The 21,654-nt window shown below is 39.7% G+C and overlaps 1 protein-coding gene across 4 annotated transcripts in view; it reads left to right on the top strand.

Annotated features, from left to right (window-relative positions):
* HDAC11 (histone deacetylase 11) overlaps positions 1-21,654 on the top strand; it is a 65,706-nt gene that overhangs the window by 10,151 nt on the left and 33,901 nt on the right. For 3 of the 4 annotated variants that reach the window (XM_077325600.1, XM_077325603.1, XM_077325602.1), the window contains exons 3-6: positions 6,491-6,591; positions 12,015-12,041; positions 15,009-15,125; positions 19,729-19,771. In XM_077325600.1, the coding sequence (XP_077181715.1) occupies positions 6,491-6,591; positions 12,015-12,041; positions 15,009-15,125; positions 19,729-19,771 (288 nt within the window). The remainder of the gene's footprint in view (positions 1-6,490; positions 6,592-12,014; positions 12,042-15,008; positions 15,126-19,728; positions 19,772-21,654) is intronic. The other variant, XM_077325601.1, reaches the window with a different exon arrangement.

Here is a 21,654-nt window from a genome sequence, read left to right as displayed (position 1 = left end):
ATGCGCGGGCGTGGCCTGCGCATGCGCGGGCGCGGCCCACTGCCATGCTGGTCCCCAGCCTCAGAAAGGTTGGGGACCACTGCTATAGACAATGTGTGCATTTATGTATTGGATACATGCATTTCTGTTTAAGATAATGACTTTTATAGGTAACTGCTAGATTAAACATTGGTTTACCTTTTGAACATGGAGCTTGAGCAGGTGGTGGCGATGTAGCTTCAGGTGGTTTTGGAGAAGACAGTTTATCTAGGCTCATTTAAATCTGGATTCAGATGTAGGTTTGGAATGGAAACCTTCTGGAGAGATGACAGAGTTGGGAGTGTTGTATTTTGGTGTTTCTATTCTTCCTTGACTGTCCAATTTTAGAAAGTGATGCTAGGGGACAGCTGCTTGATCTTGTGGCATTTATGCTTGTGGTCTTGCATGGTTCTATCTTGGCCCTTATGCTATTTATCTATGTGAATCCTCTGGGAAAGATCATTAGGGGATTTGAAGTCAGGTGTCTGCAATATGTGGATGACCTGCTCTACTTTTTTATCATCCAAATCAGGTGGAATTTGTGGAAGTCTTTAACAGGTACCTGCAGATGGTAATAGGATAGATGAGTGCTAATATACTGAAGCTTAATCCAGTCAGGATTTAGCTGGTATGGATCAGTGACCAGTGCTGCTTGGGGTTACACTCCCTCAAAGGCACAGGCCTCTGGTTTGGAAATACTGCTAGTTTCTGGCCTACACCTGGTGACCCAGATCTCCTCTGTGGTACTTAATAGATGTTATTAGCTTCAGCTGATATGCCAGCTATGGTCATTTCTAAAAAAAACATTATTGTAATGTATGCTATGCTATATAGGGCTACCTTTGACAATGGTCTGAAAACTTCAGCTTCTCAAAAAATGCAGCAGTCAGGTGCAAATTACAAGAGAGTGTATCACCTGTTGTGGAAACATCTGCACTGGCTGCCCATTTGTTTTCTGGAAAAAAATCAAAGTTTAAACCTTTAAACTACTAAAAATGTTGGGATTGAGGTAGCCTTCTCCCCTATAATCCAGCCCACCAGTTTAAGTTCTGCTTCACAAGCCCTGCTCTGTGTTCCTTTGGCTTCAGTAGTAGCACCTTATTTATGGACTATCCTTTCCCTTGAGGCTTGCCTGGCACCTACACTGCTCCATTTTCCCCATGCAAATATTATTGTTATTCTTATTTTGATTTATTGGCTGCACCTCCCTAGGGAAAGGCTTGGGGTGGTTAACAGCAACAGAACGGATACAAAGTATGTTTCCGCTTACATAAGCTTTTAATTAAGAACTTTAACCCTATTTTAGTGTGCTTTTAAGTTGAAAGCTGTTATTTTAAACTGCTTAGTCCTACACATGCTATGTGGATCAACTGGCTATGCCTGAGCCTGCTTGTGGAGAGTAGTGGTCTATCTTTAACCACTCCTGCAGAGCGGAATAAATAAAAGAGTAAGCCCTAAGGGGGAGGAGAAAGGGCGGGCTCTGTCCGGGATAAAAACTCGGAGGGCTCAATCAGGAGCCATGAAGCGTGTCACTCCAGGGCGCAAAGCCCGGCTCCCCATTGGCCACTTGGCCCAGCCTCGCCTTACCTGGCCGGGGACTCACTGCACACAAGGAGAAGCAGCCTTCCCCGACGGTGAGTACTCCCGCTGGCTTCCCCTCGCCCATACACACACAACCCCCCTGGTTGCCCCCCCATCGTGCCGCCGCTGCTTCCCCGCGCTCAGACACACACACACACACATTCACCAGCCAACCCCCCTGACCGCCCCCCCGCAATCGCCCCGCAGCCCCCCGCCGCCCCCCGCCCCCACAGACAAAAACACACACACACAAAGCCCCCCTCGCGCCGCCGCCGTTTCCCCGCCCCCACAGACGCTCGCGCGTGCACACACACACACACACACACGTACACACACACGTACACCAGCCAACCCCCTCTAGCCACCAACCCCCCTGGCCACCCCCCTGCACAATCGCCCCGCCACCACTTCCCCGCCCACACAGAGACACACACACACAAACCCCCCCTGGCTGCCCCCCCTTCATGTCGCCGCCGCTTCCCTGCCCCCAGAGACGCACACACACACCAGCCAACACCCCCTGGCCACCCCCCTGCATGATCGCCCCACCATCGCTTTCCTGCCCCCACAGACACACGCAGCCACCCACCCACCGTGCTCTCCCACCCCTTTCCCCACCCACACATCCACGGACACACTCCTCTCTACCCCCCCCTTTTTTCTTCACCACCTCCCCTCCCGATTCGCCCCTTTGCGATTTCCCCCCCACCCTTCACACACACCATTTCCCCTCCCATTTCACCTATCTCTCTGCTTGCCTTCCTTTCTTACTTCCTGACTTCCTCTATTTCTCCATCTCCTTCCTGTCTCTTTCTCTCTCCCTCTCACTTGCTTCCTGTCTTTCTCCTTTACTTCCTTTGTTTTTCACTTCTACCCATCCTTTCAACCACCCCTTGCCCTTTCTCCCTTCCATACCTCCTTTCCTCTGCTTTTCCTACAGTCTGCCTCCCCATTCTCTAGCGCCCACTGTCTTTCTTCTACAGTGGGCTTAATTTCTAGTATTAATAAAATAAATAAAATAATACATAAAGGTTACTATCAAATGTCACAGCAGTATAATCTCTGTTGTTCAGATCTGGTTTGTCTGAAATAATTGTCAGTACAAACTAACAGAAATAAAAATAGTACTTTCTTAGGTAATAGTTTTAGTGCTGATTTGTGATATGTATATATCTGAAAATAATTGGGGGTGGTATTTGGCAATAATTTTATATTTTTATTCAGCAAATTTATATGCAACTCTTAAATGATAAAAGCCCAAAAATACAAAATGGGATACACAGTGTATAGTAGTTATACAAAAGAACAAAATCCACTGTGTAAACTAATGAAACTATAGAAGACTGTAAGGAATGTGCAACCTAGGGTGGATGCTCCTCTAATAATAAACAGTTGTCACTCTGCAATTAAACTATGAAGGAATTCATTAGGATATAAATATTACCTGGAGGGCTAATGAAGAATTTACCGGATCCTCGTTTGGATTTGGAATTTCCAGTGGCATTCCTATAGCTTGTAATATATGTTTGCAGTATTTCTATGAATTGTTTGTGCTTTCAAAGCATTTGATAAAGCTTTTCTTTATATTGTACCAATTCTTGTTGTGTTGTCTCTACACAGTGGATTTTGTTGTTTTGTATAACTCTTACATGGTAGGCATCCCCAAAGGAGCTCACAAAATATAAAAGAAGATTAAAAACTACAGCTATAAAATCATAGTGTGCAAACAACATTTCTGGTTACTGCTGTGATACTCTTGGCACACCATCATCTTCTTGTTATTTAGGCATGGATTGGGGATTGTTCAGAAGCTGAAGGTCCTCCCTCCAGTCATGAAAATGCTATTATTCTTCAAGTGTAATGCGTAGTTTCTGTTTCTTGGTGTGATAGGCATGATGGCTGTTCCATAGTATCATGTGCTATGAAAAAAAGTTAGTACAACTATCAGAATTCTGGGACTTTGTTTGCACTGTGCTGGCAGTTTTGTTCAGAGTTATGGGCCCGGCTCCAATCCTGTGATTTCTTTTCTCATCAGTTTTCTTTTGGGAAGTGCAACAGAGTATTAGAGTTGCAGTGGTTTGTATGCCTCAGTGTAAAGCTCTTAAATAAAATACATTTGGCATGAATCTAGGAAATCAAAAGAAGGATGGGAAAGTGGAAATAAAACCGACATCTTTATAGAAGTAGCATTGTGCAATTACAAGCAGTAGGGAAGAAACAACAGGAATCCAGACTGCCCATGTAAAAAAATGAAACCCCATCTATACTTTGTTCTTAATCATTTCATGTATGTATGATGTGTCAACAGAAACAAGAAGTGTTTTACATTGGCTTCTAAACACATCATATCCATTCCACCATGACAATCTATTAGAATGGAAAAGTGTTTAGTTCAGTACAGATTTCTGTTAACTAGGAGTCCATAAAAATGCAGTTCAAAAGTAAATGCTTTCTTGCCCTAATAAGTGTGCTTGAGTACCTCCTGGGAAGAAAGTAGTTAAGTGACCAATACTGTATTTGAAAAGGAAGCCATTTCAGTAGTCCTGAATGTATAAGGAATCTCTAGTTTTCATTGCTAGCTGAGTGGTTTTTGTTACTTGCATCTGCAGTTCTTTCTCCTTCGGAGAGTGTGAAAAGCATATGTTTTCTTTATTCTGCAGTGTAATTACAGTAGTATAATCAGATAGGTTCTGTATCTATTTCTAGAACATAGTCCCAAATAGGGTTGCCTGGCAGTGGGAGGCCAGGTGCTGTGGAGATGGGGTTTTCCCCAGAAGTGACATCAGCCTTTTTTGGCAGTGGCTGAAAGCTCTGAGGCAATTCCTAGAGAGACTCAATGTCTTTTTGGAGTTTTCCTGGAAATGATATCATGCTATTGCTGCTGGCCACTTAAAAAAAAATCTTTCTCCAGCCAGCCACTGGAGGTCTGGCATCCAACCCAGTAGGCACATGATAGCTCTAACCCCAAATCTGTTTCTGTCTGCTTCTTAGCATCAAGAAGTTTGCAGTCTTCTATAGGAAGGATCACCAAGTTCTACACGCAAAGGGTTTTTAAAGCAGAATATTGATACAGTTAAATTTGTGCTAATACACACTGATTACTAGTTTGTCATGTGTATGAGCTTATCTGTTAATTTATTTGTAGAGTCAAAGCCAGATTTGAACAATTGTTTAGGATCCCACACTTAATAAGAGAAACTAATAAGCTGTGAAATTAATATTTGTTAATTTCCTCATCCCCCACCCCAAATAGATGTACCTGACAAAAAGAAACAGTCTGATGTAAACATAGTTGCTGAGTGGAGTTTGTTTTTGGTTGTATTTTTAGTCTTCTGGGAGGAAGGGAAAACATTAACCTCCAACTGAAAACATAAAAAACAGTTAATTATCAGACAAAACACATAGGTAGAGATGGGCGATTCAGTTTGGATAAGCCAAAAAGTACCAGAATCAATGCTGATGCGGAACCAAATTGCTCATCCCTATACTTTAAACTGACTCAGTCAGCAGTATCTGAATCATGATTTGGCCACAATTCAACCAGTTTAAAGGAAGGGGCTGGAGGGGGGGGGGAAGGGGGCGCGCTAAAAAGCTGACCTGTCATGATCAGTTATTTGGTACATCCCTTGAATGCTACCCCTCCTTTGCCTTCTCAAGCACTGTCTAGGAAGGTGAAGGGGGAGAGAGCACCAAGGAGCAGGCAGCAAAGACCCTCTGCTGCCTGGGAAGGAGGGTGGAGGGAGAGGCATGTTTACAGGAGGGGAAAAAAAGTACTTTTGGGATTTGATTGATGATTTAGATTCGATTCGAATCCAGTCTGGTTATTTGGATTCAGCCCAAATCGATTCTGGCTGAATCTGAAACAGTCCAGATTTTTTTTCTGTGTACATGCCTACACACAGGTCTCTTAAAAGGCTAATAATATAGGGGAAACTTGGTCTCCATACTAACCAAACTGAAGAGTAATTGCAGACAAGTACAAAAACAGTAGTAATGAGAATTAATAAAACATATTGAATTTGTTTAGTGAAGAAAGAAATTTGAAAGTGATCTGTGAGCTACTGTACCAATAAACTAAGACTGAGTACAGATGGTAATTTGTCATACTGACTCTGAGGGAGTTTGAGAGAGATGCCATTTTTGCATGTTTTTCTGACTGGCCAATCATATCTCCCAGGTTATTGAGTATATTTTCAAAAACCTACAAACCGGTTTAGTAAAAACAGACCACACTGCTACGAACAAAATTAAAGTTTAATTTCCTTTGAGTTAATAACAGTTTTATGATACTGTCTTGTTTCTGAAAAATTATTTTAAGTATCCCATTTCAGTTTCAGATAAGGTACTTGTTGATAGAAAGTGTCAGTAATAGCTGTTTCCAGGCTTCTGCAAATTAAATATCAACAGGGGGCTGACAATGTTAAATGTTCCAATTAATCCTAAATGTTCTCTTATTATCACACCTCTCTAAGTAATTATTGTTCTTTGAGTTTTGGCATTTTCTGCTCTAATGATTTATTGAATTAAACACTAATGCCTGGCTGTGGATTTTGCAGTAAATCACAGTAACGAATTGAGGTAAATAATTAATGGTGTGAGGGTCAAAATCATCTATTTATGTTTGGAATATGAAGGCCTGTTGACATTTATTCATTTATTTTGCTTCATATATTCTGCCTTTTCATTAACATTTTCTAATATAAATTTTAAATTGAACATAAAATTTAGTTTTTTATCTTTACGAGTACATTTCTTAATAAATATATGAAGTATTACACCTATTTATTCAGTGTGTATATTAGATAGTCTCAGGTGCTGGTATTTGTAAGGTTGAAAGGTAGATTGCCATTTCATGTTAATGATGCCCATTTTTCTTCTTTTTTCCATTCAGAAGAAAAACTCATTGCAGATGACGTGATAGTACGAGCTCAAGAAGCAACTGAACAAGATCTCTTAGTTGTCCACACAAGACGTTACTTGAATCGATTAAAGGTGTTGTATCTCTTACTGAGTTTGATACTATATTTTTGATTCATTCTCTCTCTCTCTCTCTCTCTCTCTCTCTCTCACTCTTACACACACGCGCGCGCACAAACGCACGCACACATTTAATTTAGTGTACGGAGAATGGCAGTTTCTACAAATAATTTCTTCACTAGATCTAAGGCTTAAGAAAGTGAATTTTTCTAGTCTGAAGGCTAGTGCCAGGATTGTATTGAGGCTTGGTGGTTAAAGGGGCATGGAATAGAATATTACAGATAAAAATTCCTACATACTATATTATACTAGAAATTTTAAACTTCAAACTAATAAACAATTGTTAGGTAATTTTAAAAGAACATTTGTTTGGGGATTACTCAGTCTGCTGACAAGAGAGATTTTATACATCAAGGAACACAAGTAACAGTGGAATACAAAACAACAGAAAGGCAAAAGAGTATACCCAAGGGTGAGACAGCCTTTTATTACAATGCTGCATGCCATCTGTATTTGAAAGTGTGAAACACGCATCTGATAGATATCTCCATATTGAAGCCTCATAGGAAACATTGAGATTTCATGTAGGCAAATGAAATCAGTTGATTTCTATGGATTTGCACAGTATTAAAATTTTGGATGTTTTTTACCTGTATGTTTAAGCAAAAAAAGGGTTTTTGGAAAGCTGTACTGGTTTTGTAAATTATAATTCAGAAGAATTTGCTCTGTAATAAAAGTTAACTTGTGAGCCATATATTGCCAGATGGACATTTTTCTTTTGATTTAGTATATGTGAATTATAATTATAGCACTGACATTTCCTATCCAGAAGGGATGGTTTATTTTCACATGGAGATGAAGTACTCTTTTAAATAAGAGTTCAAGTAAATACTGTGTTTCAGTTCAGAAAAAAATCAAGAGCTTGGGTTTGACAAATCTCAAAGTAATTGAACTCACTGGAAAAATCTGTATGGGTATTAAATAGAATTTGCATCTTTATGAAATGCATAATGTATGTATATTGCAATTGACAATATGAGAGGCTGTGATAATTCTGTCTATAGTTTTCAGGATAAGACCGTTATGATATTATAGATATTTTAAAATAAACTATTCTTGGGCTGGACTGACTCCTTGGTCCCATATTTGTAAAGGTTTGCCCATCCCTGTCCCTGCTTAAAATAATAATAAATATAAATAACATCTCATAGTTAAACTTTTTTTTTAAGTCATAACGTATCAAATTCATATGTTTTAGCCAGGTTTTAAAAGGCTAGTAGGCAGTCCGTTTTAGAGGGACTGCCCAAGAGACCAAGTTGAGCTGTCTCTCAGCTGTTCTTGGTGGCTTTGCTGCTTCTCCCCCCCTCCCAGTGTTTTTTGGTTTGAGATTTTTGAAAAATCCCAGTTCCCAATATTTTACCAGTATAGGAATCCAGGTTTTTTTAAAATCTTGTTTATTTGTTTGTTTGTTTATTTATTTATTGGGGGGGGGGGTTCAATAGTCCCAAACTAAAATACATAGAGGAAAAAAAATGTCATATCCATAGTGGATATTGGATGGTGGCATATTCTTTCCTTATGCCTGTCCTTCTTTAGCTTCTAAGTCTGATTTTTTCAGTTCTGTGACTCTTGCCAGCTTGGTATAGTGGTTAAGAGTGCCGACGTCTAATCTGGTGAGGTGTGTTTGATTCCTCGCTTCTCCACATGCAGCCAGCTGGGTGACCTTGGCATAGTCACAGTCCTGATAGAGCTGTTCTCACAGAGCAGTTCTTTCACAACTCTCATCCCCACCTACCTCACAGCATATCTGTTGTGGGGAGAAGAAGGGGAATGCGATTGTAAGCCTGAGACTCCTCTGGGTAGTGAAAAGCGAGGTATATAAACCAACTCTTTTTCTTCTTTTGATGCATCTTCTCCACCTTCCTTTTATTGGGAAGAATCCATTTTTTTCTGATAGTTGGTATAAATCATGAACCCAATTTTCCCCTCAATTTTGCTTTTTTTTTATGCCTTTAATGAAATATGAGTGTGCAATGTTGTGTTTGTCATTCATTAATGTTAGTTCCTCCTCAGTGCTCTAGAAATGCCTGTAAAAATGCTCAGTGCTCTAGAAACAACTGTTGTGCACAGCAACCGTATTTCCATGATCCAGCAAACCTGTCACTTGGTCAAAAAAGGAAACCAGGTTGGTCTGACAGGACCTGTTGGAGACAAATCCATGCTGACTTCCTTGGATCACCAAATTGTCCTCCAGATGTTTGCAGATCGCTCCCTTTAATATCTGCTCCATTATCTTACCCACAACAGAGGTCAGACTCACTGGTCTATAGTTTCCCGGGACATTCTTCCTCCCTTTCCCTTGAAGATCGGAATAACGTTTGCTCTCTTCCAGTCCTCCGGGACATCTCCAGTCCTTAATGAGGTCCCAAAGATGATGGACAAGGGTTCTGCAAGTTCTCCGGAAAGTTCTTTGCGCACTCTCGGGTGCATTTCATCTGGCCCAGGGGATTTGAACTCATCCAGTGCAGCTAAATGCCTCTCAACAACCTCTCTATCCATGTCAACCTGCCACCCAGACATTATCCTTTGGCTACTGCCATCTCTAGATGTGCCTAAACCCTTTGACCTGTGGGAAAAAACAGATGTAAAATAGGCGCTGAGCCTTTCTGCTTTCTCTGCATCCTCCGTTAGAGTTTGTCCATCCGCACCCAACAGTGGGCCTATTGCCTCCTTTCTTTACGTTTGCTCCTCACATAACTGAAAAATCTTTTCTTGTTACAGTGGGCTTCCCTGGCCAATCTCAGCTCACTCTCAGCTTTGGCCTTTCTGATGATTGATCTACAGTGCCTAGTAACCTGTAGGTACTCTTCTTTAGAGCTCTGTCCTTCCCTCCATTTCCTGAACATCTCCCTTTTCTTTCTTAGTTCCTCTTGAAGTTCTCTGTTCATCCAAATAGGCTTCTTAGAGCTCCTGCAGTGTTTTCTTCTTTCTGGGATAGTCATTGATTGAGCATGCAATAGCTCTTGTTTGAGTAGCGCCCACCTTTCACATGCTCCGTTCCCTTCCAGCATTCTCGTCCATAGTATGACACTCATCATGTCTCTGAGTTTATTAAAGTTTGCCCTACGAAAATCCAACATCCACATCTGGCTACAAGCTTCCTTGCCTCCCCATCTCAGAAGGAATTCTATGAGGACATGGTCACTTCCCCCTAGATTCCCCACCTCCTTCACCTCATCCACCAATTCTTGCTTGTTGGTCAGTATTAAAAACTATTTTCCAATTTTAAAAATACAAAAGTTTTAGAATGTGGTAATGCATAGATTTTTATTTCTCAATCATTTCCAGCCATCACTACACAACTTGGATCAGTTTCCAGGGATCTCGGAAATGAGAGACTGAAGTGGCCGACCAGAAATATTAGAATTCTACAGCAAAAATTATCATGTTCTTCATGCTATATTAAAAGTACATCACTCCCCTGTTTTCATAATGAAGATCACTGCTAGAATTTCACATCCACCTTCGTATTATTACATATTGCTAGTTGGTTGAAAGGCCTGCTGTGGATCAAATATCAACATTCCTGGAGGAAACTCCAGCCCTTGACCCATTCCAGTCAGGCTTCTGGTCTGATGATATAGTAGAAACTGCTAATCGCCCTGACGGACAACCTGTGCTGCCAGCTGGATTGAGGCAGGTCAGCTCTATTTGTACTATTAGATCTGTCAGCAACGTTTGACACAGTTGATCATAAGCTCTTAGCTCACTGCTTCACCGACGCCAAGATATGGGGGACAGCCCTCAGATGGCTGACCTCCTTTCTCCAGTGTTGTGGACAGAGGGTAGCTATAGGAAAGAGTATCGAACTGCCACCAGCTCACATATGGAGTCCCACAGGGAGCAGTCCTCTCTGCAATCCTATTTAACATCTTCGTGCACCCTCTTGCTCAGCTGGGATGCCTTCTGCACAGATGATACCCAGCTCTTCCTCCTGATGGATGGCAGCCTGATTCTCTCCTCCTGAATCCCTAGCCAGATGGCTGGAAGTGGTGACAAGGTGGCTTAAGCAGAGTTGTCTGAAGCTCAACCTCTCAAAGACAGAGGTCCTGTGGTTGGGCAGGAAGGGTCCAAACGAGGAAGTGCGCCTACCCAACCTGGATGAGGTGCAGATAATAGTAGCTTACTCTGCCAGAAACCTGGGTGTGATTCTTGATGCTTCCCTTTCCATGGATGCACAGGTCACAATAGTAGCACTTTCTATGCCAAGCCAAACTATTAATTTGGCCCCACAACACCTACAACGGTCACCTCTAGACTGGGCTTCTGTAACTTGGTCTTTGCAGGCCTTCCCTTAATGTTGATCTAGAAGCTTCAACTGATCCAGAATGCTGCAGCTAGGTTCCTGCAATTACACCATGGAGGGCACACTTCTGACCAGCACTCCAACAACTCTGCTGGCTCCCAGTTGAATTCCAGATTAGGCTTAAGATTTTTGTAATCACCTTCAAAGCCATTCGCAATCAGTGTACCTGAGAGACCACCTCCTTGCCTATACCCCTAAAAGAGCCCTATATTCTGCTACCACCAAGACCGTTTATGCACTGGGAACTTCATTGCCCCAGCTCCCGTGCAGGAGCACAAATCGGGGGCAGATGAGGCACATTGCCCCAAATACTCCCCCATGTGGGTGCAGGAAGAGGTGGGGCAACCTGCCACAACTAAAACTCCGGCCTGCAGCCTGGCATGAAACCACCATTGCAAAAACGGTCCAATTGGCTGAGGATCCCTGACCCCAAAGAACAGTGTTGGATCTCAACCAAGGCCAAGATTCAGCAGAGGAAGACATACTGGCCTAAGGAAAACCATGAGCTGCTTGTCTAAGATTACCATATAGTCTGGATTTTATCCAGAATTTCAGTGTTCTACCTATACCAATTAGGATTCCCAGCTTGGTTTCTTGCTTGCTTGGTTTCTTGCAAGTATCTAGGTATTCTAGAATAGATAGAAGGCAGAATGTGCATTAAGTTTTCCACTTAATTTATGTAGTAGAGATAGGCCCACCTTTTCTTTTTTCTAGCTAATGGGAGAAGTCATGGCTGTGACTGATTTCTCCAATGAATTGTTTCATAGAGTATGTCATTGACCAGTAACGTATGTGAGTGTGTAGCTAGTTTTTCACTTGTAATGCGAAATAGCAGATTGTGCTTCTGTAATGAGCTGTACTAATTATTAAAGAAAAGATTTTGATACATTATTGTTTATTTTGCAGTCTTGTAGTATTTTTGCCCAGTGCTATTCACGATATTGTCAGGAAACCTGTGCAAGACTCAAGTTTATTTTGCACAATACATAATTTGAAAGTTAGCTGTGGCGATAAATTACTCAAAATGTTTGAATATATTTTCTTCAACTTTTTGTTTTTGTATTGCTTACAGAAGCATATACTGGAAAGCTTTGAAGAGGTATTCTAGAAATCATTTTGCGCTTTGACTATATACTTGAAAGTGCTATGAATATAAAATGCAGATTAGTTATTCATTGTGTTGTCATTTTAATTGTGCAGTTGCTGGTGACCAATGTTAGAGCCTGCATTAGCTACAAACTGCACTGAGTTCATTGTCATTATCCATCATTGCTCTATACTTAAATGTTGTTATTCTGTTCCTTGGTATTTAAATTATTTTTGTATTAAAATCTTTGCCAAAAATAATATGATGCTTTAAGATGAGGCACTGAAAAAGTCTGTTTCTTTCAACTAGATTTACTGGCATTAAACATTTTTCTGTGCTTACTTTACTTGCTTTCTTTATTTTTCACACTTATGACTCTGTAGAAGGCTTTGCATATTAGACACTGTTTTTTCTGTTCTCTAAACAGAATTTGAACACAGTGCCTTAAAAATCACACCAGGAGACATCTTGAAATGGTTTTAAGTATACCTTTCTACCTTTATCCAATCTTTGAATAGCAGTGTAGTAGGACCTGCAACAATGAACTGTAGCAACTGAAGGCCTGCGTATTCTGTGTTGTTGCTATTAGTAATGATGGTTTTGTAAACAAATCGTGATAGGGGCTAAAGAAGTATTAGAAATGCTGTTTTATCCCTTGGAGATTTTGTAGAAAAAATTAATTCTAGGAATGAAGGACTGGTGTGAAGCTAATGGAGGAGGTGATGATGGCTAGTAGTCTTGATACCTGTACCATAAATAAAATGGGAAAGGGATGTTGGGAGGAGTTGGGACTCATTTCCTATCTGATTGGCTGTCCAATGAGTGGCCTGTCAAGCAGGCTGTCATGCCCTTGATTGATAGTCTGTCCAATGAATGGCCTATCAGGTAGGCTGTCCAGCCCCTGGCTGCATCCCCCTCCACTGCCAGCCTTCTGCACTTGACTCACCGTAAGAGGTAAGACAGCCAGCGAACACAAACTTGGAGGAGAGGGGGAGGGCTTGGGACTGCAACCGGGTACCGGGGCTGGGAGGGAAGTGAGGCGAGCCCTGACCTTACTGGCACATGAGGGGGAAGGCTGCAACCCCCATCAGTGCTCCTCCTACGCCAAAAAGGCCTTGGTAAGCCTGCCCAGGTCAGGGGGAGAGGGAGAGAGTCCTCACCAGTGCTCCCCCTGCCCCTGGCCTCTCCATGCCTTGGCGGACCTACCCAGGAGGAGGTGGAAGGAATGCTAGCGCCTGTTGTATTTTAAATTACAACTGGATTTTTTGCTAGAAGAAGAAAGAGAAGAGTTCTTATATGCTGCTTTTCTCTACCCAAAGGTTGTTCATAATTTGAACAAACTCTTAAGTCATGATTTCTAGCTTGTAGAAAGGAATAACATATTTGTGATAACATAAAGATGGATGAAAATATATACAATTGCTTGAGTGACTCATACATCAGAATAAACCACTGAACCAACTCTTAAAACAGGCAGTTTTAGTTTCCAGCTCATCTGTCTCCAGTCATAACAAACTAAGGGTATATTTAAATTTCAAGTATCTATATGAGAATATTTTTCAATTTAACTATGGCATAATTCACTAAATACATATGCAAACAGTGGTATGAGCCTTGGAAGTCTTTCAGCTCATTCTTCTTTGTAAAGCTTGAAACAAATCATTCTTGTGACATAACATGGTTTGTTTTTTCATGTGAATTACAAATTCCGATTTGTTCTCTTCCTTCCAAATAAGGATACAAGTGTACAGTGTAATCTTAATTTAGAAACAATGGAATTTAACTATAGTTTGTTGTTTAGTCATAGAAAAATACCCATGATTTAATGCAAACCAGATATGATTAATTTGCAGGCTGTATGTAAGAAAAGGAGAGAAGAAACATGTGAACCTGAAGACTTCCAAGGCTCATCCCTGAAATGACAAACCATATCTGAAAATGCAGGTGTTAAGTTTCTACTTCTCCTGAAGAGACAATAAAATAACCGCTGAAAATACTAGGCACCACAGTGAAATTTCTTGGCACAGTGGCACCCTGACACCTGGGTTTACCAATTCTTAGCACATGTATCTATTAAAAGACTGTTGATTAAAACTCATCCCTGAACATTTAAGGCTCTCGTCGTTTATGCTAAGCCTGTATTTAAGCATCTTGATTAACCAAAGTTTCATGTAGCAACCCTAGTTAGTCTACCAGATAGACCTATGGTTCATGACCTCGAGTTAGTTGCTGCTGTTTGGGAGCGGCTGGAAGTACAAAATCCTCCTTGATGAGTTACCACTAGAGAAGAAGATAATTCGTGGAATGGAGGCCAAGAAGAGTATATCATGGGAATTATTGATAGCAGATTGCCACTGGAATTATGAGACGTTTTCCTAATTTTTCTGTAATTCTGCATCTAGGAGGGTGAATTCAGAAATCCTAGTACCAAACACAGTTAAGTACAAACTGAATTTCAGAGTAGCAGTCATCCGTAAATCACAGTGCAGTAGCCTACATTTGGATGTTATAATAAAATAAAATAGTGTTTAATCAAACTGTGATTTATAAACTGGTTTATTATGATGTCTGAATTTAGCCTATAGCTGTGTTAGATATGTAGTTTAGTATGAGCTTTATATTCTAAGAATGATATTCAAAATGTTTTAGTAAGCACAGTTAAATGCTTAGCACCATTAAATGTGTTTTTTAAAGGGTGGGTTTTTGATGCCTCAAATGTAATGTTCTTAGGTCACTGTTGGACATGGGAATACAAAAAAGATGAAATGGCAAAAAGCTATTTTCTTTTGAAGATAAATGATCTCAATAACAGATTGAATAATATAGTCATTTAATCTGCTGTTCTCATTTGCTCACCAACATTTTTTCCTGGAACTCATTGGTGCTTTTTGTAGTAATCTAATTTGTTTACATTCATGTGTTTTATTTTGCATGTTGTGATATGAATACCCTAAATCCTAATTGTGTTTTTTCTTGTAGTGGTCGTTCGCTGTGGCTGCAATTACAGAAATTCCGCCTGTTCTCTTTTTGCCCAATTTCCTTGTCCAGCGGAAGGTGCTAAGACCTCTAAGAACACAAACAGGAGGAACAATAATGGTAAAGACCACTCTTTCATAATTTTTATGCAGGCTGCATAAATCCCAATACACCTAGGTTTTAGGAAAATATATATCTCTTTATTGTGGTAGCAATGAATTGCTCTATTTCAGAAAGATAAATGCTAATGAATTAATATAAATATAGATACCAATATTTGTAGGGTATTTCCTCTATTACTGAGATGTGTAAGAAGAGGAAATGAAATACATACCATTAATCTGTTATGAATATCTCTATATATCTATCTCAAATACTTAACTTATTGTGTAAGGCTTTTGATTTGATGAATCTTTTGAACAATATCTCTTATCTGCTAGGAGTGGGTTTTCTATTTTTATTTTATAACATATTAGGAACTTGAAGTAGTACCTACAAGGGTGGCTACTCTTATCGATTTCCTAGTTCTTGAGGGCCAAGCTAGATGTGATGGAAGAATGTGCATCTATCTGTATATACAGTGCCAGTTCAAGGTACTTTGTATCCCAAGCAATCACCCACATAAACTCATGTTCCTAAACATAACAATATAGGGTCATTGAAAATAACATATTAATTCATTGCAAGGGATCATAGCTTTATGTAAGAATGCATTTAATGGGTGTTACAATAGCTCTTTTTCTACTAAAAGGGGTTTTGTGGCACTGCAAAAACTAGCATATATTTGTAGCATAGGTCATATTTCTCAAGGTTAATTTCTTAGGGGTTCACACATCCTTTATAAACACAGAGAAAGGAATAGGATCAGGGTCCCTTCACCTTGAGGGAAGGAGATAGACTTAGCTTCTACTTCTTTCAAAGGTCAGCAGTTCATAGAACTATCACCACCTACAGTTGACTGTCTTTCAAATTACCACTAGTTAGAAAATAGTTATCAGAATCTAGAAGTTAATTTGCTAAATGGCACCAAGTCTGCAGTCTTCATAGCTATTTTTTGTATGAAATTTATTTGGATTTCATGGTGTTTATCAGTGCAACATATTTTAGCACACGCACACACACAGAGCGCATTCTACATTTTCTAACAATAAATGCAAGCAAGTTTTCAGTTGAATACCAGAAGTTCAGGGGTTGTCTGACACTGGTGCTAGTATTTCTGTAAGCAGCTTTGAAAGGTTAACCAGGCTCCTTCCTGCTCCTGTTCACCTGCTTTCTGCCTGGAAGGTATTGACCGATAAGGATGTTTCATGTTGCATCTATCACAAAGTCAAGGGATGAGACTGATTAGAACTTGAGCAAGTTCCTTTAAGCTGTGCTTATATAGAATCAGCTGCATTCTGAGATCTGACCTTATGAGCAGCATACAAAATCATTGTTAAACTTAATATCAGGGCTCTCTCAGCCTCACCCACCTCATATGGTGTCTGTTGTGGGGAGAGGAAAGGGAAGGCTAATGTAAGCCGCTTTGAGACTCCTTCAGGTAGAGAAAAATGGCATATAAGAACCAACTCTTCTTATTATAAAGTATAGGTGATAAGCAATGCAGTTCTTGTGGTACTATTTTGAGAATACTAGAGGATGGAAGTAGATGTCTTTCCATTTACTTTGAAGGGGGTTGTATGGATGAAGAAAAAGGAAAGAACTTAATTACTTTTTAAATCTAAAAGGGGGTTCCCTGGGTGGCTAAAGTGTAGATCGACTGACATAGATAATTGCTGAACAAATTATTGCTATATTAGAATTTAACAGAAAATTGAATTGTGTTAACTAGGGTTTAAACAGATGTCATTGCAGCTGTTGTAAACAACAACTGTATTTTCGTGTGTGTTGTCATAGAAATGTCACAAACGAAACCTCTTGCATTTTGTGATTTTTGAACCCGTTTGCGGTGCTCCCCCCCAGTATACATATATGTAGTTATATCTGTTGCCTGTGGATTCACTTCATACACCTGATAAAATAAGTTGCTAATCTTATCCATTAATATGGCACCCCTTTTTAGATTTGTTGTAATAGACTGACATGACTAACCCCCTGTAATTCCTCTTAATTAATCTCTGCAAAAAGTAGCCTTAGTTTAGGGGTATGTTTTCAACAGTGGGGCTGAATCCATTAGGTAGAATTGCCATCTATTTGTTGGAAAATTCCTGGAAATTTGGGGTATAGCCTGGGAAGGATGAGGCTTGGGGAGGTGTAACCACAGCAAAATATAATGACATACTCCCCTTAAAAGCTGCCTAGGGAAACTGATCTCTGTAATCCAGAGATTAGCTATAATTCTGGAAAACCTCCAGGCACCATCTGGTAAGAAAATACTTTGAACATGCACAAAGTATCTTTTCCGTACCACTGAATTTCTGCAGTCTACTTTCCCCCATGTATTAAAAAATTCAGGACCCAGATGTGTCTAGGTCATAAACGCAGGCAGGACTTTCAGAATCAGGAGCTGAGCTTACAACTCCATTCCTCTTGACCAGTGGTTCTCAACCTGGGGGTCGGGACCCCATTGGGGGTTGAACAACCCTATCACAGGGGTCGTGGCAGGGCAAGCAGCTTGGCTGGGGGGGCACCATCTACACAACAGCCTTGTGGGGTAGATTGAGATAGAGCATTCATCTGTCTGGAGCAGCAGACAAGAGCGAGATCGGCATGGTGGGACATGAGGCAGAACTGAACTGAGAAACCCGGGGGGGGGGGAACAATTTATATACAATCATGAACAATGGATCTTCATGCCCTTGGTCGGTTTCAGTTTAATTTCTGTGAAAGAACACTTGCATAATTTTATGGTTGGGGGGTCACCACAACTTGAGACCTGAATTAAAGGGTCGCAGCATTAGGAAGGTTGAGAACCACTGCTATTGACAAAGTTTTCTTGATTTTTGCTTCTTTCCACCCACACTTTGTCAGTTTCTATCATATGGAACCAAGTTATAGATCAGCTTACAAAAACAGTGGAACTAAGCAGTTTTAATTTTTGAATATAGATTTCGATGCTTTGGTGATAATTAAAATGATTAGACCTTAGAAAAAAAGCCCTTCCCTTCCTCAACCTCCTTCTCTCTTCAGTTTCCAGAAGCGTATTTAATCTTAGGCTAGAGAAGGAAGTAGCCACTATTGTGTATCCACTTTGCATGTATCGCTGAAACTTCTGGCTGAAAAATTCAGAAGGAAGGAGGAAAACCAGCAAATTAATTTTTAAAATATTACTTAATGCCAGGGTTTTTTTCATACTTTTTGTCATTTATGTAATCAAGAATAGAAGGAAGGGAGGATCATCTCTAATATGCAAGGCTCCAGTTTAGATAAGAAGATATACAATTTAGGAAAGATAGCTTTGTGAACATTTTGGCTTCAGAATTAGTGATCATCGTCCCAAACAAAGAGAGGAGATCCAATTGAACATATTAGAAAGGTAGAGGAGTCCTCTGTTGCTGACCGGACAGGCAGTTCCCAGTGGGAGAAAGAACAAGGCAGGTGCTGTCAAGGTAAGGACAGCTCAGCTTGCTCCAGATGGCATTTCTTTCATTATGCTGTCTCAAGTAGCTGTATGTGTTTCATGCAGAGAGCCAGCCTTGAGGTCCTTTTAATAGCAGAAAGAAAACAGAATGTATAGGAGAAGGGAACTAAACCTTGACTCTTTCTCCTCTGTACCTTGCTGTGTGAAACATTTCCCTCTAAATTGGCTCTGATACCAGTCGTTATTTAAGATAAATGTTTAAAGCATGAGAGCGTGGCAAAGTACAGAGGTAGCAGAGTTTAGGTTTTGACTATACTCTCTCATATGTTCTATTTTCTGTAAACAAATAAAAGCAGACTCCTCATGTACTGGGCATTTTTTGGATCTTACAACAGTTTTTGTTTATTATTATTATTATTATTATTATTATTATTATTATTATTATTATTATTATTATTATTATTATTATTATTATTATTATTATTATTATATAGCATTTCTGTGACACTTTTCTCCCTGAAGGGTTCAAAAGAATCTTAGAGAATTTCCAGACCAATTAATTTAACAATACAATTTAAATAAAACATATTAAAAATAAAACTGTATTTTGGGTGGGTCCTAATTCACTTGGCGGCTTATTATAGGTTCCAGGTTCAAGATTAAGAGCTCTTTGACTCTTGCCACCCAAGATCCACACCAGGTTATCTGTAGACAGAGGAGAATGTATAGGAGAAAACATAAGCAACCCAGATGATGCTGTTTGTTTGCAAGCAGGCTCTCCCCAACTCTCACCACCTGCTCAGGCCATCAAGAAAATTATTAACTTATTTGGAATAGTTAGGTTTTCAAATTATCATTTACATTGAACAGAAGCTTTACCACTAGATACATTCTCAATCTCAGTTATTTTCTGTACTCTAATATCATGCACTTTCCCCTTTGCCTACTAGGGGTCAGTATTCTACTCTTCATAGCAAATTTAATATTAATTGTGAAAAATAAATATGTTAAAGTGAATGTTTCATGTAAGTGATTCTTTATAGAGTAGTCCAGCAGGCTTTACTTTTTGAAGTGATGCAGTTTTCCATTTGATACACTTCAGAATATGACCTATGGTTGTTAAAAATGAAAATATCAAAGAGGTACTTGCAATATCAAATACTATTTCCTAATATTCTTGTTTATTCGTCATTCATTTTAAAGGCTGGAAAACTTGCCATTGAGAGAGGATGGGCAATTAATGTTGGTAAGTAAATATATATATATATATCTGATTGTTAAAATTATTTTATTGCAAAGTTGTTCTTGTCTTTCTATATCGTAGTAGATTGGAATAACACAAAAAGTTATCAAAATTAAAAATGGAGATTGTATTTAGAAACAGTTCTGTTTTACCAAATGGTTCTAATTCAGTAATGTCAATCCCTTCGTTGTATGTTCTGGGTCTTCACATACATAATCATAAGGTAACTAAGAATCCTTATTGTATATATCCATTGGCTTGTGTCCTAGCACCCTACTAAGCAAAATTTGAAGGCTTTCTCTGGATTGAGAAGCCTGCCTCCAATTTAAGTGGCTTGTTCGCCAATGGAAAAGTTACTTAAGTAGTAGGAAGGCTCCAAGCTAAGTGATGCTAGGTGGATTATATTACTGAATCAGATGATGATCACTGATGATCTGTTGTGAGGGTAGGAACTGAACTGAGACATAAACTCCATCACTGACAAATGAAGAGTGTTGAAAGAAAAGCATTGCCTAATCTGAGACCGACTCTTTTTGCATATGTGAATTTTGAAAATAATAAAAACAAAAACTTGGAACAGAATTTTTGGAAGCAGGCAACTGTAAATATATGGAAAACAAGAAGTTAGACTAATATACTTGGCATTTAATGTTCTATGATAACTTGCTGCTTGGGCAGTGTCACTCTTGTATATGGAGTGTATATATAATAGATATAATATTGTTTCAACAGTACCATAAGTGTGTGTGGCACTTTACAGCATATATGCTAAATAATTAAACACAAATACTTGTGGGGTTTACAATCTAAAGCACTGTTTCCCAGGCTTCTGGTACCAGAGAAAGATGACTTATTCAAAAAGGTTTACACTAAAAGTGTCTGAGAGTAAGAATTAGTTTTCTCCTGTGTTCTCACATCATTTGCTGATCTGAATGTGCCTTTTCTAGGAGCAAATTATTTTGTGATCAAATGATCCAGTCGTACCTGACACAGATATGTGGATCGGTTATGGACCCCTAATATAGGCTTGGTTGAAGGAGGCATGGCTGAATAACCATTATACAGCGACACATGGGCATCCAGTTGGGGTGGATACTATTCTGAAGAGTCTAAAGTAGCCTCTGTGCAAGTAGAACGAAGTACTGCTTGGGTTAAGTGAAAATGCTACTTTTCCATACTCTTTGTGCCCTCCCCCTCACCCAAAATCTGTTTAGGAGCATCCCCTGAACTCAGTTTTGGTGACATAGACAATTCCGCTTATGTTTTTACACAAGCAGAAGTGCATTTCTTTATACAGTGGGTCTCTGGATCAAAGCCAATATTTTTGCTTCTTTTTGTTTTTCTTTTAAGATGATGTGTAATTTATTATGAACATTTGGTCATGTCGCAAAACTGTATTTTATGGAATAGTGCATTGACTAATCTAGTGGTTGTTAGGCTTGGGTTGTGAATTTTTCACAAGTGGGTCGTACGTTCAGGAAGGATGAAGATGAACAGAATGAACTGGGAGAGGAGGTTTGACAACAAATTGAATATTGTGTTAAATACTCATGGACTGCAGCTTGTTAACTCAACTTGTTTCTTTATCATCTACATATGATTTCTCAAGTGTGGGCAGATATGCAAATCTGTGGATTGATCATACCCTGAAAGAAAGATTTTTCTCCAAACTTGGATGATGCCCCAAGGTTCCAGAAAAATCTTAAAACATTAAAAAATATATTGGGAGTTGTTGTACTGACAATAGTGATGAGTGGCAAGAGCCACTTTGGGCCAGCATGGAGACTGGGAGTTTAAGTAGTCTTGCTAGCAGTAGCTGCAATGCTCAGGAGTGGCTCAGGAGATACAGCAGGCCAATGCTGGAAGCTAGAAGACTATCATGAACC

Source organism: Paroedura picta, chromosome 3 (genome assembly GCF_049243985.1).
Source record: "Paroedura picta isolate Pp20150507F chromosome 3, Ppicta_v3.0, whole genome shotgun sequence".
In the NCBI taxonomy this organism is placed as follows: Eukaryota; Metazoa; Chordata; class Lepidosauria; order Squamata; family Gekkonidae; genus Paroedura; species Paroedura picta.
This window is presented reverse-complemented; position numbering and strand designations above follow the sequence as displayed.